This window comes from Mauremys mutica, chromosome 7 (assembly GCF_020497125.1).
Source record: "Mauremys mutica isolate MM-2020 ecotype Southern chromosome 7, ASM2049712v1, whole genome shotgun sequence".
Classification (NCBI taxonomy): Eukaryota; Metazoa; Chordata; order Testudines; family Geoemydidae; genus Mauremys; species Mauremys mutica.
In genome coordinates, this window is record NC_059078.1 from 59,966,200 (window position 1) to 59,978,524 (window position 12,325).

The 12,325-nt window shown below is 41.5% G+C and overlaps 1 protein-coding gene across 3 annotated transcripts in view; it reads right to left on the reverse strand.

The window, feature by feature from the left end:
* The window catches only part of ZFAND4 (zinc finger AN1-type containing 4), a 36,822-nt gene that overhangs the window by 7,856 nt on the left and 16,641 nt on the right, over positions 1-12,325 (reverse strand). For all 3 annotated transcript variants that reach the window (XM_045024002.1, XM_045024000.1, XM_045024001.1), the window contains exons 6-8: positions 6,280-6,427; positions 4,290-5,471; positions 3,604-3,658 (exon numbers count right to left, since the gene is read on the reverse strand). In XM_045024002.1, coding sequence (XP_044879937.1) covers positions 3,604-3,658; positions 4,290-5,471; positions 6,280-6,427 — 1,385 coding nt within the window. The remainder of the gene's footprint in view (positions 1-3,603; positions 3,659-4,289; positions 5,472-6,279; positions 6,428-12,325) is intronic.

A 12,325-nucleotide genomic window follows, 5' to 3' on the forward strand; every position in this document is an offset into this window, starting at 1 on the left:
GGCTGAAAACCACTGGCATATGGTGCACCAGGCTAGACCCTCTGCTGGTGTAAATTGGCATAAATAGCTCTATTTAAGACAGTGTTGCTAGTTTATACCTCCGGAGAACCTGGTTCACCACACTTTGCCACAAATGCTTGAAAAATAAATGCCTGGTAATATCAGAGACTGGCAGTGTCAAAGTTAAGACTGCTTAGATCTGATCTTCCAAGTGCATTTATCTGATTATTCAAAATCCTGCCACTTTGAACCACTTAAAATGCTTCAAATCAGATGAAGGAGAACACTGTGTAAGAGCCTATTAAATATACCCAAGCAGTCTGCAAACAAGATTGTTTGCACAGTTAAAAAGACAAACATACCAGAAGTCAAGCTACTTGGCAACCAATAATAGCTGGAGATTACAACACAGTACACACAGCTCATATGATGGATGTTCCAAGAGTAACAGAGTCAGCTAGTGTTCTCACAAAGTTATATGACCTACATGTCCAAAGTCTACCATGTATCCTCCCCCCACCGCCTCACCCCAACTAAAGAAAACCGGATATATTTTATTTGTAAAGCCCTTCCAGTCAAATACATTGTTCTGGCACAGATAACAGCACCAAGAGTGGTGCCATAGAAAAGAACAAACAAGCTCTGACAGTGCAAGCACCATGGCAAGCATGTATATACAGCCATGTAGTAAGTCCAGATGGAGGAGAAACCTTAATATCCCACTTACCCTTATCGGCTGTACACGATCGCAGAGGAGAAGGGAAGAAAATAGTACAAAGTCCTACAAAATACTCAACCCCCAACTCACTTTTTGGAGTGGACTACATAAGCAATAGCTTCCTTGACCCTGCTGAGTACCATAACAGCGCACACATACCCCCTTTGGGCTGGACACAGCTGGACATTAATGTAGCTTTGGATTAACCAACAACGCCACCAGCAGTGGAAGGAAGTCAGTGTCCACTGCCTCTGCCAATAGGTCATCAACAGTTGTAACTGTGAAAGTCCTATGATTCCCTTTTGAGGAACAAGATCTTCTAGTTGATTCATCACAAATATATCTTTAGATCTTAGATCTTATTGCTCATCACATTTTCCAGCGTTATGCTAGGTGGAGGAAAAGACTGTAGGACAATTGTGAAGGGTGTAAAGCAAAGGAGGAGAAGAGTCAATCATGCTCAACTGATTTCTTAACTCCCAAGTAAACACGAGTCACTGCTATTGTGAGCGAGTTCCTTGGACTTGCATGTAGGTTTAGGGATTGCCTGCATGCTCTAAAAGTTAGAAAAACTAGAGATATTCTAACCAACTCCAACGCAGCAGTCCTAACTGCCTAAGATGTCTTGCCTGCACCAGAAACCTATGCAAGGCTTGAAGCCAGTAGAGGCCTTCCCAGGCACCTGCTATTGAAAAATGTTTAAGACTTTTTAAAAGATGAATTTACTGAGCCAACACAAAAATTACTATTAAAGCTAGTCTGAAGACAAAATGAACACACTGATACTTTCCTTGAATAAGGAATTAAATATAGCCAAGAAGCTTATCTCCAGGACTGTGAGAAAGAATGGTATTCATCACTAAAGGGCTTACTCTGCAACACACTCCCTGAGATGCATAAATGACTCTAAGGAAAAAGGTTCACAGAGACAAAAGATCTGGTGAGGTCTTATCAGGCCGTGTGCTGGAGCAATCACTGCTTAAAGCAACAGTAGCTAGTAGCAGTATCCTTCTACCTCTGTCCCTAACAAATAGCTAGACTTGTTTCAGAAGGCAGAGCTACTTACATACACTGAACTAGGCCAGGTGCACACTGTTCTTGTTCTTTAACAATGGAACTACACAAATTGTTCAGAGAAACATCTGTTTACATACAGCTGAGTTTTAATCACACACCAATGACCGTTTAACATTCAGATTATCAAAATATACTAATATTCAAAATGGAACCAAAAATAAGAACATTACTCATGGGAACTTCTCCAGAGATAAATACTCCCCTTAAGGAATATCTAATGCGGTTTGATATCCAAATATAAGACACTTGCAAGTTACAATAACATTCTGAACACTAACGTTTTACCACAATACCTACAACTGCACTTGCATGTAAAAGACAGTATACACATGTAAAAGGTTCTGAATCATTTACAAGTACAGTGCATTAAAATTAGTCCTGCTCACTTGAGATTTTGCAAGTGTTAAGAGTATAACACTAAATGAAGTGTGCATCAACTAAGCTATTGTTAAAACTATCTTTAGGCAAACACACATTATATAAATCACTGGCAGTGTTAAGTAGAAAGTAGGCTACAATTTAAATACAAAATACTGCAATAAACAAATCTTAATGAACAATGGCAAGAGGTTATGTTAAAACAAAAAAAAGTGGGATAAAACAAAGCAAACAGGCAATTTTTTTAAGACCAGGTCTACACTACCAACTTACACTGGTTTAACCAGATCACTCAGGGGTGTGAAAAAGCCATACCCCATAGCAACATAGTTATACCAACCTAACCCCCAGTGTAGTCAGCATTATGCTTCTCCCGTCGACATGGCTACCACCTCTCGGGAAGGTGGATTAACTATGCCGACAGGAGAAGCTCTCCCGTTGGCGTAGTACCATCTTCACTGAAGCGCTTTAGTGGCACCACTGCAACGTTTTAAGTGTAGACCTGCCCTAAGAAAAGTGAGTTTTGGCAAGGAAAACATGGCAGCTAGGCATTAGGAAGCATACAGAAACAAGGTAAGGCAGCAACAGCTAAGAGCTTATTTTATTAAATTAGAAATATAGATCAACATTTTCAAGCTTGGATCCCCAAAGTCAGGCATCTAAATCCATATCTAGGCATTAAACATGTGGCTTGATTTTCAGTAGGTACTGCACATTCACAGCTCCCCACTAACACAAGTAGTGTGATGTGTGCTCCAATGATAAACCAAACTCGAGGCCTTACCTGTAACCCTCAACTCCCACCCTGCACCTTCACCTGCTCCATGTTTCCTATTGCAAGGTCTTTCAGGACTCAGTCTTGTACACATAAGAGTAACTTCACTATGTGAGTAGTCCCACTGACTTTAATAGGCACATAATTGTTTGCAGGATCAACCCCTTTACATGATTAAACTCTTCAGTGCAGAGAACATGTGTATTTTTGTGGATGATACAGAACACTTTGGCACTCAGTGAACAACAAAAATAATGCAGCTAAACCACAGCTACAGTACCACCTCCACGTTCTTATATAGCACTGATGGAAAGTGCTTTAAAAAGGAGGCCAGCATCATTACCCCCATTTTATAGAGGGGGAAACTGAGACACAGAGAGGGACATGGCTTGCCCAAGGTTATCCAACACGGCAATGACAGAGCCAGGAATACTCTCCTGTGTCCCAAATTCTACCCAAGGCCAGAATGAGATCCATGTATGAAAGCACAACTCAGAACATTCAGGTTTAATACCATTCTGTAAAAATCTAGTACAGAGAAAGTGTTTCAAAGCTTTATGCCCTACAAAGGTATAATTCTTGCCCTTTGCGTGTTTGATAACTGAGAAGAGACCAACAGTCAACTTCAGCTCTTTAAACAAATCACATTACTTACCAACTCTTTTCCCTGTAGCTGCAACATTTCCATTCATTCCAAGCCCAAGGCCAGACTAAAAACAAGAATATTTTAAGTGGAATTACTGACAGATGGTAAACAAATAAAAGATTAAGCAATTTCATATCAGCTTGTCTGAAGCTCATGTTGTATCAGTCAATATACGTTATGAAGAGAGCTTTGAGAAGTATTTTGTAATATGAAGTTCAAGTTAACATGGAATAAACCTTGTTTAAAATGACTGCAATTTAATAGTCTTTCCGTACTTTATACAGCATATTAGAAAGGTGGTATAGCATATTAAAAGTCTGTGGTTAGGCACATACAGTGTCAGTTACAAGGTAGCCATTAAAATGGCTCACAATTAATGAATAGCTGGAGGAGCCAAATGACATTTCTACACATACAGTATTTATCCAGCAGAGTTACAAGTAGTAAAGGAGTTTACATTCTGAACCAAAAGTACTTTAACATTACTGTAAATCTGTAGGAAAACTGCCTCTAGAAACCCATTAGCTAAACATGCAGTCAAGGTGCCAAAGAAATCTAAAAACAGTCTGTTTGAACTACTGATGGCGTGAGATGAGATTTATAGTCTCCCAGCTTGAAAAACAGTCATTTTTTTTGGCAGTCTTTACTAGAGACTATAGGAAAACCCCAATTGTTCAGGAAATACTGGTACTTACTAGGAAGTATTCAGCAGCTTCATCTGGGGGAGAGGCTTTCCTAAAGCTTTCTTCCTGAAAACGCTGGAGGTTCGTAGGTAGTGCAATACCAGAAGTCCGAAACCTGCCTGTCCCGCAGGAATTCTGTAAACTTTCCCTGCTTGTGCTTCGGGCCAGCGAAGCTAGAAATTCTAAGTTATTTACAGAACCCACAGGTTCTTTGGATGCCTTGTTTGCCACCTCTGTGATGTCCCTAGCTTCCATTTTAGAAATGATATCGGGTCTTTTGCCAGGTGAGTCTACCTTCACACCACGAAATCTTGTAGTCCTTGGAAAAGAGGAGTCTGCTATATTGCGGACCTCCAAAGATCGGAGCAGATTTGGGGAGGCAGCAGGTCTCAAGTTACCAACCTCAAAGCATTTGGGTTGTGTCTGTGGTTTCAGAGAACTGTGATGTGCCATTTGGGCTGAATACCGAAGAGGTGACAAGTGTGTGTTTTTCTGAGGACTTAGTTCACGAGTGTTGAGAAGTCCAGCCTCCATTGTTGTAGCGCTCAGGATTTTTGTAATGGGTTTGCTATGCTGTTCTAAAGCCTTAGACTCGTCATCCCCATCAGACAGTCCAAGCTCTGGGTTTACCTTCCCTATTCCATATAATTCACTATACTGTTCAGCAGTGTTTGCTTCTGCTAACAAAGCAAAAGCATCCATTTCAGGTAGAAGCTTGTCTTCTGTTGCACACAGTTCTACATTTGTTAGATGTGGATACAAGACAGGATCATCCTCATTTGTAGATGTCACATTTTCTAAAGCTTTTTCGGAATTTATAGGCAGCGATGGGACAGGGGGAAGGAAGTTATTTGTAGGTAGTTTTGCATTTTCTAGTTCAACACGAGATATTTTCGGTGGTAGTCGAATGCTATTAACTGACTGAGACCGGGAGGTGCTCTCCCAGTTGTCATCTTCCTTAAGAAAGTCACTAGTAATGGATGGCATTGTTCTACCAGCAGTGGCCAAAGTAGCCAAAGCTGAAAGTGCATTCTGGGAAGACTCTGAGGGATATGAATTCCCAGGAGGAGGTAGGCAGGATTGTCCAATGTGGGGGAGTACTCTTAAAAAACGGTGACGAGCAGCTGCTGCTGAACTGCTAGATGGTCGAGGAGCCATAGGTGGACGAGGTTTCACCTTGACAGTCTTCTTAGGCTATTTCAAAGGGGAAAAAAAGACATTAATTGTGTTACAGTAGCATCTAGAGAATCCAACCAAGACTAGGTCCCCATTGTGCTAGGGGCTGTACATACACATAGCAAGAGATTGACCCTGCACAGAAGATAAAGGGGGCTGAGACACAGAGACTAAAGTGACTTACCTAAGTTCTACTGCAAGGTGGGAACTGAACCCAGCCTAGTGCCTCAGTCTCTCGTTCATACTTTTTCTAATTAAAAAGGCATCAATACTTTTCAGCAGCTAGTTATCTTGCTTACTGATTAAGAAAAATGGGTGAGGTAATATCTTTTATTGGATCAACTTCTGTTGGTGGAAGGAGAAGTTTTTAAGCTACACATTCTGTGTAGCTCAAAAGCTTGTCCAATCCACCAACCAAAGTTGGCAATAAGAGATATCACCTCACCCACCCTGTGTGTCTCATATCCTGGGACTGACACCACTTGCTTATTGACTTATGAACACCATAGCATTACTACAAAACAGCAAAATTAAGTATTAAATAGCCTTATGTTAGTGAAGCACTGAAAGGTGAAACAATCCATGATACAGCACTGAATTCTTTTAATGTTGAGGCAGTGGGTCCAGATTAAACTATTATTTGCATAATCAAAGACCACTTGCGCCTCAGCCCACCATGTAACAAAATGAATACCAAAAGATATGCCCTTTATGTCTACATTATCTAAGAGCACAACCAGAATGTATTTAATCGGCACTCTAGAAAGACCTGCAATGGGAAGGCATGAACCATTTTATTGTGGGGGTACTGAGATCACAACCTCACCTTTTTACTGAGATTCATGTTCTCCATCTTTGCCTTGAGCAGCTTCATTTTATTCATAGTAATCGAGTTCTCAATAATCTGTTGGCCAGAAGGAGATGCCTCTGTTTCTTCGTCATCATCTGCGTATAAGTTATAAACTGAACCACCACTGAAAAGAGAACGAAAATAAAGCTTGTGTGTTTTCACACTCTAAAATCAAGGTACTTATCCAAAAACTATCAATGTAGCGTGTACACACAACTAGAAAGAAAGCCAGTAGTCCATCCATTGACAAAGCATTATATGAACTGTATGGAAGGATATATCAAAAGTAATATTCTTAGGTGAAAACAAGAATTCCTTAATGGGATGTACACACCATGAAATGATAATGATGAGATTAGAATATAGCAGGGGTAGGCAACCTATGGCACGTGTGCCAAAGATAGCACGCTAGCTGATTTTCAGTGGCACTCACACTGCTCAGGTCCTGGCCACCGGTCCAGGGGGCTCTGCATTTTAATTTAATTTTAAATGAAGCTTCTTAAACATTTTAAAAACCTTATTTACTTTACATACAACAATAGCTTAGTTATATATTATAGACTTACAGAAAGAGACCTAAAAACGTTAAAACGTATTACCGGCATGTGAAACCTTAAATCAGAGTGAATAAATGAAGACTCGGCACAGCACTTCTGAAAGGTTGCCAACCCCTGGAATATAGCTAAGCTACTGGGAAATTATTGTACTGTATGCAGTCGTTTTGCACCCACTATATATTTTCCCCTAAGAGTCAACATCCAGTTCCATTAGTGTCTCCTGCTGGCATGGCCAAAGCTGTTAATTGTGTGACTCTAACAGGCTGATCAGTTTTCCCATTAACCAGACACTGTCATGGATGGGAATCACCATAAATGGAAATGGAAGGGTCACCCATGTGGATTTGACATTCTGTGTCATTTTTTAAAAATAAAAAACAAATAGGATCAGTTAGGGTTCTAAAGAATCTCATTTGGAAAAAGGAAACACTAATACCGCTAGACCTAACAAGAAAAAAATACATCTAACACAGCCTGTCAATCAACAGCACTGATCACTGGAAATAATGTAACATCACACCATCTTCTAAAATACACAGATTTTAAATCTTATTCCTATTATTTTATTAACACACCTCCAACATTTAACTGTGAAACACTGGGAAGATTAAAAAGGTTACTGGGTTTGATTTATACAAGTGTCTTAAGTTTAACAGAAGTATTTTCTCTCCAAGAGAGCTATGGAAAGAACTAGCAGCAAGGAAGTAGTTATCGCCAAACAGGTGTAATTATAACTCAGACTCATAGACTAAGGTCAGAAGGGACCATTATGATCATTTAGTCTGACCTCCTGCACAAAGCAGGCCACAGAATCTTACCCATCCACTTCTATAACAAACCCCTAACCTATGTCTGAGTTACTGAAGTCTTCAAATTGTGGTTTGAAGACCTCAAGCTGCAGAGAATCCTCCAGCAAGTGACCCATGCCCCATGCTGCAGAGGAAGGTGAAAAACCTCCAGGGCCTCTGCCAATCTGCCCCGGAGGAAAATTCCTTCCCGACCCCAAATATGGCGATCGTTACACCCTGAGCATGTGGGCAAGACTCACCCGCCAGCACCCAGGAAAGAATTCTCTGCAGTAACTCAGATCCCATCCCATCTAACATCCCATCACAGACCACTAGGCATACTTACCTGCTGATAATCAAAGATCAATTGCCAAAATTAATTGCCAAAATTAGGCTATCCCATCATACCATCCCTTCCATAAACTTATCAAGCTCAGTCTTAAAGCCAGATATATCTTTTGCCCCCACTACTCCCCTTGGAAGGCTGTTCCAGAACTTCACTCCTCTAATGGTTAGAAAGCACGCCAAATTTTATATTTGTGTGAGCCAGATGTGTCTCAATCATATGATCAAAAATTAAAGCTGTCATCTTCCATGGTTTACAGAGGCAGTTTGCTCCACTTAAATGAAGAACCAGTGTTTGTGCTGACTCTCTAGGCACAGATCAAGGACAGTTCTTGGAAGAATAGGAAGGCAAATCCTAAATTAGAATATGAGTAACAGTCATGTATTTCCTCACTAGAAACTGAACAGCTGTGCCTAGAGAAAAAGCAAACATTTTATACCTTCACTAGTAAAGATTCTGCATTAAAGAACCCTTCCAGCCTCTCAACCTTGCAAATAACTAAAAAAGTCACTTCTGTCTGCCTGTTTTTCACCTACAACTGTTCTAAGCAATGCCTAGGATAACTATAACAAAAGAATTGAGAGCTCTCCCCTCCACGCCCATTTTACTTTGTGCAATTGACAGCATGTCTCTTTCACTTCTTTTCCTGTAGTAGGTTTCCTGTTTGAACAGGTCTCACACCACCCACTCGGGAGGGGGGCATTTTTTAAAATGAGGAAAGTGTCTGGAAAACCACAAGTTGTGATGGGAATTTGGGAAGAGAAAGTACCTGAAACTACCTGTAAGTAATTGTTTGAATGAGTGGATCTCAAGCAGACTGGGTCCTTTTAAGTATCAATCTTCATGAGTTCCATGCTGTAAAACTCATCTTTATCTGAAATAGGGGTTGAATAAGCCCCCCAGTCCCAGAGCCCCCTTTCCTCTTCAACATAAAGATAATGTAATTACTTTATTTGTTTACTGGTTAGCAGGTGCTAACTTTTACCTTTACTGTAAGATGAGATAAAATGGTCCAGAGGGACAGGCCACATAATCCAAACCAGCCCCAGGTAGCATCAATTGCTCCTGCTCTGTGAGTGAGAGTGACTGAGCTCTGCTCCCACTCTCAGGCAAAGTGGGAAAGGCCGATCAAAGGAAGTGGACATGTCTGAGCCACTCACCACCAAGACTCACATGTATGTAACAAATGGAAAGAGGTGGTCCCTAAACTCTCTACCCCACAGTCAAGGGACAAAGAAAAGAAGCTGTCCCCCATGCCTTTCCAAGGCACCTGGCCTTCCTCCCAAAAGACAGCAGCTAAGGGGTAGCTGGAGTGTCTGTAAGGGTGCCATGGCCAAGCAGGAAACATCAATTTCCTGAATCACAAGATGCTCTACTGCTGACAACCAGCTGACAATGAATGTTATGTTCTTAAGCATTTACTTGGCTGGCAAGCTGGAAAATGCTAATGTTCTAAGGGTTATTCTGAACCTTTTCACATCAAGCTCAACTGGAAGGAAAGCTTGATTTGTGCCCTCTCTTCCCTCCTCCACTCTCCCATGACCCACACAAAATCTAGCATCATAAAGCTTCCTGCTTGCTTACAGACCATTTCTTTTTTTTTCTTTTTTTTTTCTTTTCTTTTTTTTAAGTTGAATAAAGATTGGGCTGTGTTTAGGAAAAATGTCCTTGGCTACTTTCTCCCAGGAAGTACTGTGGTTAAAACAGAGCAGGAAGAGGAGTATTTAGTCTGGTGCACCTAGCACAACTAGGCCCTAACCTGGTTGGGTGCTCTGGGTGTTACTCAAACAATAAAAACAAAAAACAAACTCACTTTTTAGGAACAATGTTCATTTTTACTATTTTGATACACTAATTTGGACCGACAGCCTTAACAAGGTGTTCTAGGAAAAAGCATTCAGCATAATGTATTTCTCTGAAAATAAAGCATTTAGCTACACTCTGGTACATTCATATTTCAAATCATACATTAGAATACCATGGTCTTAACTGACAGGGAAATTCAGACTGCTAATTTTTAAGAACAAGAATTAGAACACTTGGCAGATACTAGGAAGTATATAAACAGACAAATTTGAAAGACTAAGTTCCTTCTTACAATCTCCTACCCTATGACATCCTTAGGCTTAGCCTTAAAATCTGATTTCCAAACAGAAAGGAAAGCGACAAGGGACTTAGAACCTATCCCAAGTTGATATGCACCAAACTAGCAAAGGCAGGATATCTAGAGATCATAGAAGTCAGATTGTTGGGCTCCACCCCTGCCCCAGATTCAATGTCAAGTGCTGCAGGCAGGTTGCAGCAAGCCAACAGATGGTCAGTTGTTACTGGTTCTATCTCCTTACCTTCTTGTTTCAAAGTTCCACATGATACCACATGTGCTACTTACTGAAGCAGAGTGGTGTGCGTGAAGGGCACAGTGAGAGCTTTCTCTCATATTCCTGGCTTTCTCCCTCTCCCCTCACTACACATTTTTAACATCTCCTTCTATACAGTATATAGTAGTTTGGGAAAGCACACATTCAGCACTGCCTTTTGTTAAGTTTATATTCTTTATATTTACTCCTGGAGTAATTGTGCACCAAAAAATTAAAAATTCTGCAAATTTTAATCATGCCAGTTTCAATTATTTTGGTAATTTATTTCAAAATACCTGTCAGCAAGTATGTCTGTAACACAGACACAAAAATCCCCCCAGAAGTAGAGTGTTAAAGAAACCACTATGACAACCCAGTTCCTGCTTCTCTGCTCCCCCAGCCCAGACACCCAAACACTCTAGCCCCCAGAAGCCAAATCCAGGGCCCCTCTCCCAGCCCAGACACTCACACCCACTACCCTTCTAGAGCCCAGGGATCCAGAGAGAGAAACAGCCTGATGCTGCGTCCCAGGATTGTGTGGAGTTTCCTGCACACTGCCTCCTTCCTTCAGGGCATGCAGGAAACTGCAGCTGCTGGGAACTCTCAAGTTCCCTCCCCCCAGCCATATTGTCTATTTGCGAGCTGGGCTCTGCCAGGTACAGTGGCCCCTAGTGGCAGCCAACATCTCTGCAGCCAACTTCTGGGGGGTGAGAGGGGGGAGAAGTGAGGTTTTTTTACCCACGAAAGCTTATGCCCAAATAAATCTGTTAAGTCTTTAAGGTGCCACCAGACTCCTCGTTGTTTCTGTGGATACAGATTAACACGGCTACCCCCTGATACTTGACCTCCATATATTGTAATCATTATTCAATACTATGTAGATCAGTGGTCCCCAACGTGGTGCCCAGCTGAGCCTACTTTCCCCACTCTACACTTAGGCCACAGTGCTTGGAGCAGAATCCGATCTCATTGGCTCTGAGGCTGGTGCGAGGGCTGACTCCATAAGGAGCGCTCGGAGACGAATGTTCTGCTGCTTTTTGGTCCGCGGCCTGAAGTTCTTGCAAATCCAACCCTTGTCACTCACGTGGGTTTCCCCTAAACATTTCAGGCAGCTTCTATGGGAATCATTGACTGGCATGGGGTTTTTGCAACAGTCACAAGGTTTGAAGCCCAGGGACCGGGGCATGCCTGTCCCTAGTCTGAGTCCCGTACGGGACTAATTAACTATTTCTAATTTAACATTAAGGGAACTATTAACTATACAACTTTAAATAACTATATACAACGAATTAGGAAATCTTGCTGAAGCACTGTTACTGGTGGTAAGGAACTGAGGGAAGGGGGAGCCGGTGGTATCCCTTATACCGGCGCATATGCGCGCCAGTCCAGAAGGTGCCAGAGTTGGTGCCCTACGGATACCACTGAAGGAAAAACTCCTGGCACGGGTGCATATGGCGAGCACACACACCTACAATGGAATGGACATGAGCAAGCACTCGAAGAACCACCCTTGATTTTGCCAACCGACATGCAATCACAAATGGAAGCAGGACAGCTGAACTTTTAATTCAGCTACCAGAAGATTTTAAAGAACTGAAAGTGTTTTACTAACAGATTCCTAAATTCTCTGATACTATTAAGTTTGAACAAAAATTAAGATTGTCATTATGTATTACACTTGCTTAGTGCATGTCATCATGTCTCAAGTTGCTAGCCTCTGCACTGGTTGCAGCTTACTACTGAATGTCAGCTAATAGAGTTAATTTTCCAGTTAAGGTGATAGGGACCATCAGCACCAAAGCTACAAGTCTCTAAGTTCTATCACAACTGGCCACCTGTAATGGATCTGATGCCTTAACAGCGTTCATCTAAATAAAGCCTATGACTGTAGCTGTCAACAGTACTATTTCAATACTATTTCAATACTGTTCAGCAAAAAATCCAGCTGTTTGGGAAGTGAAGGCAAAACTTGAG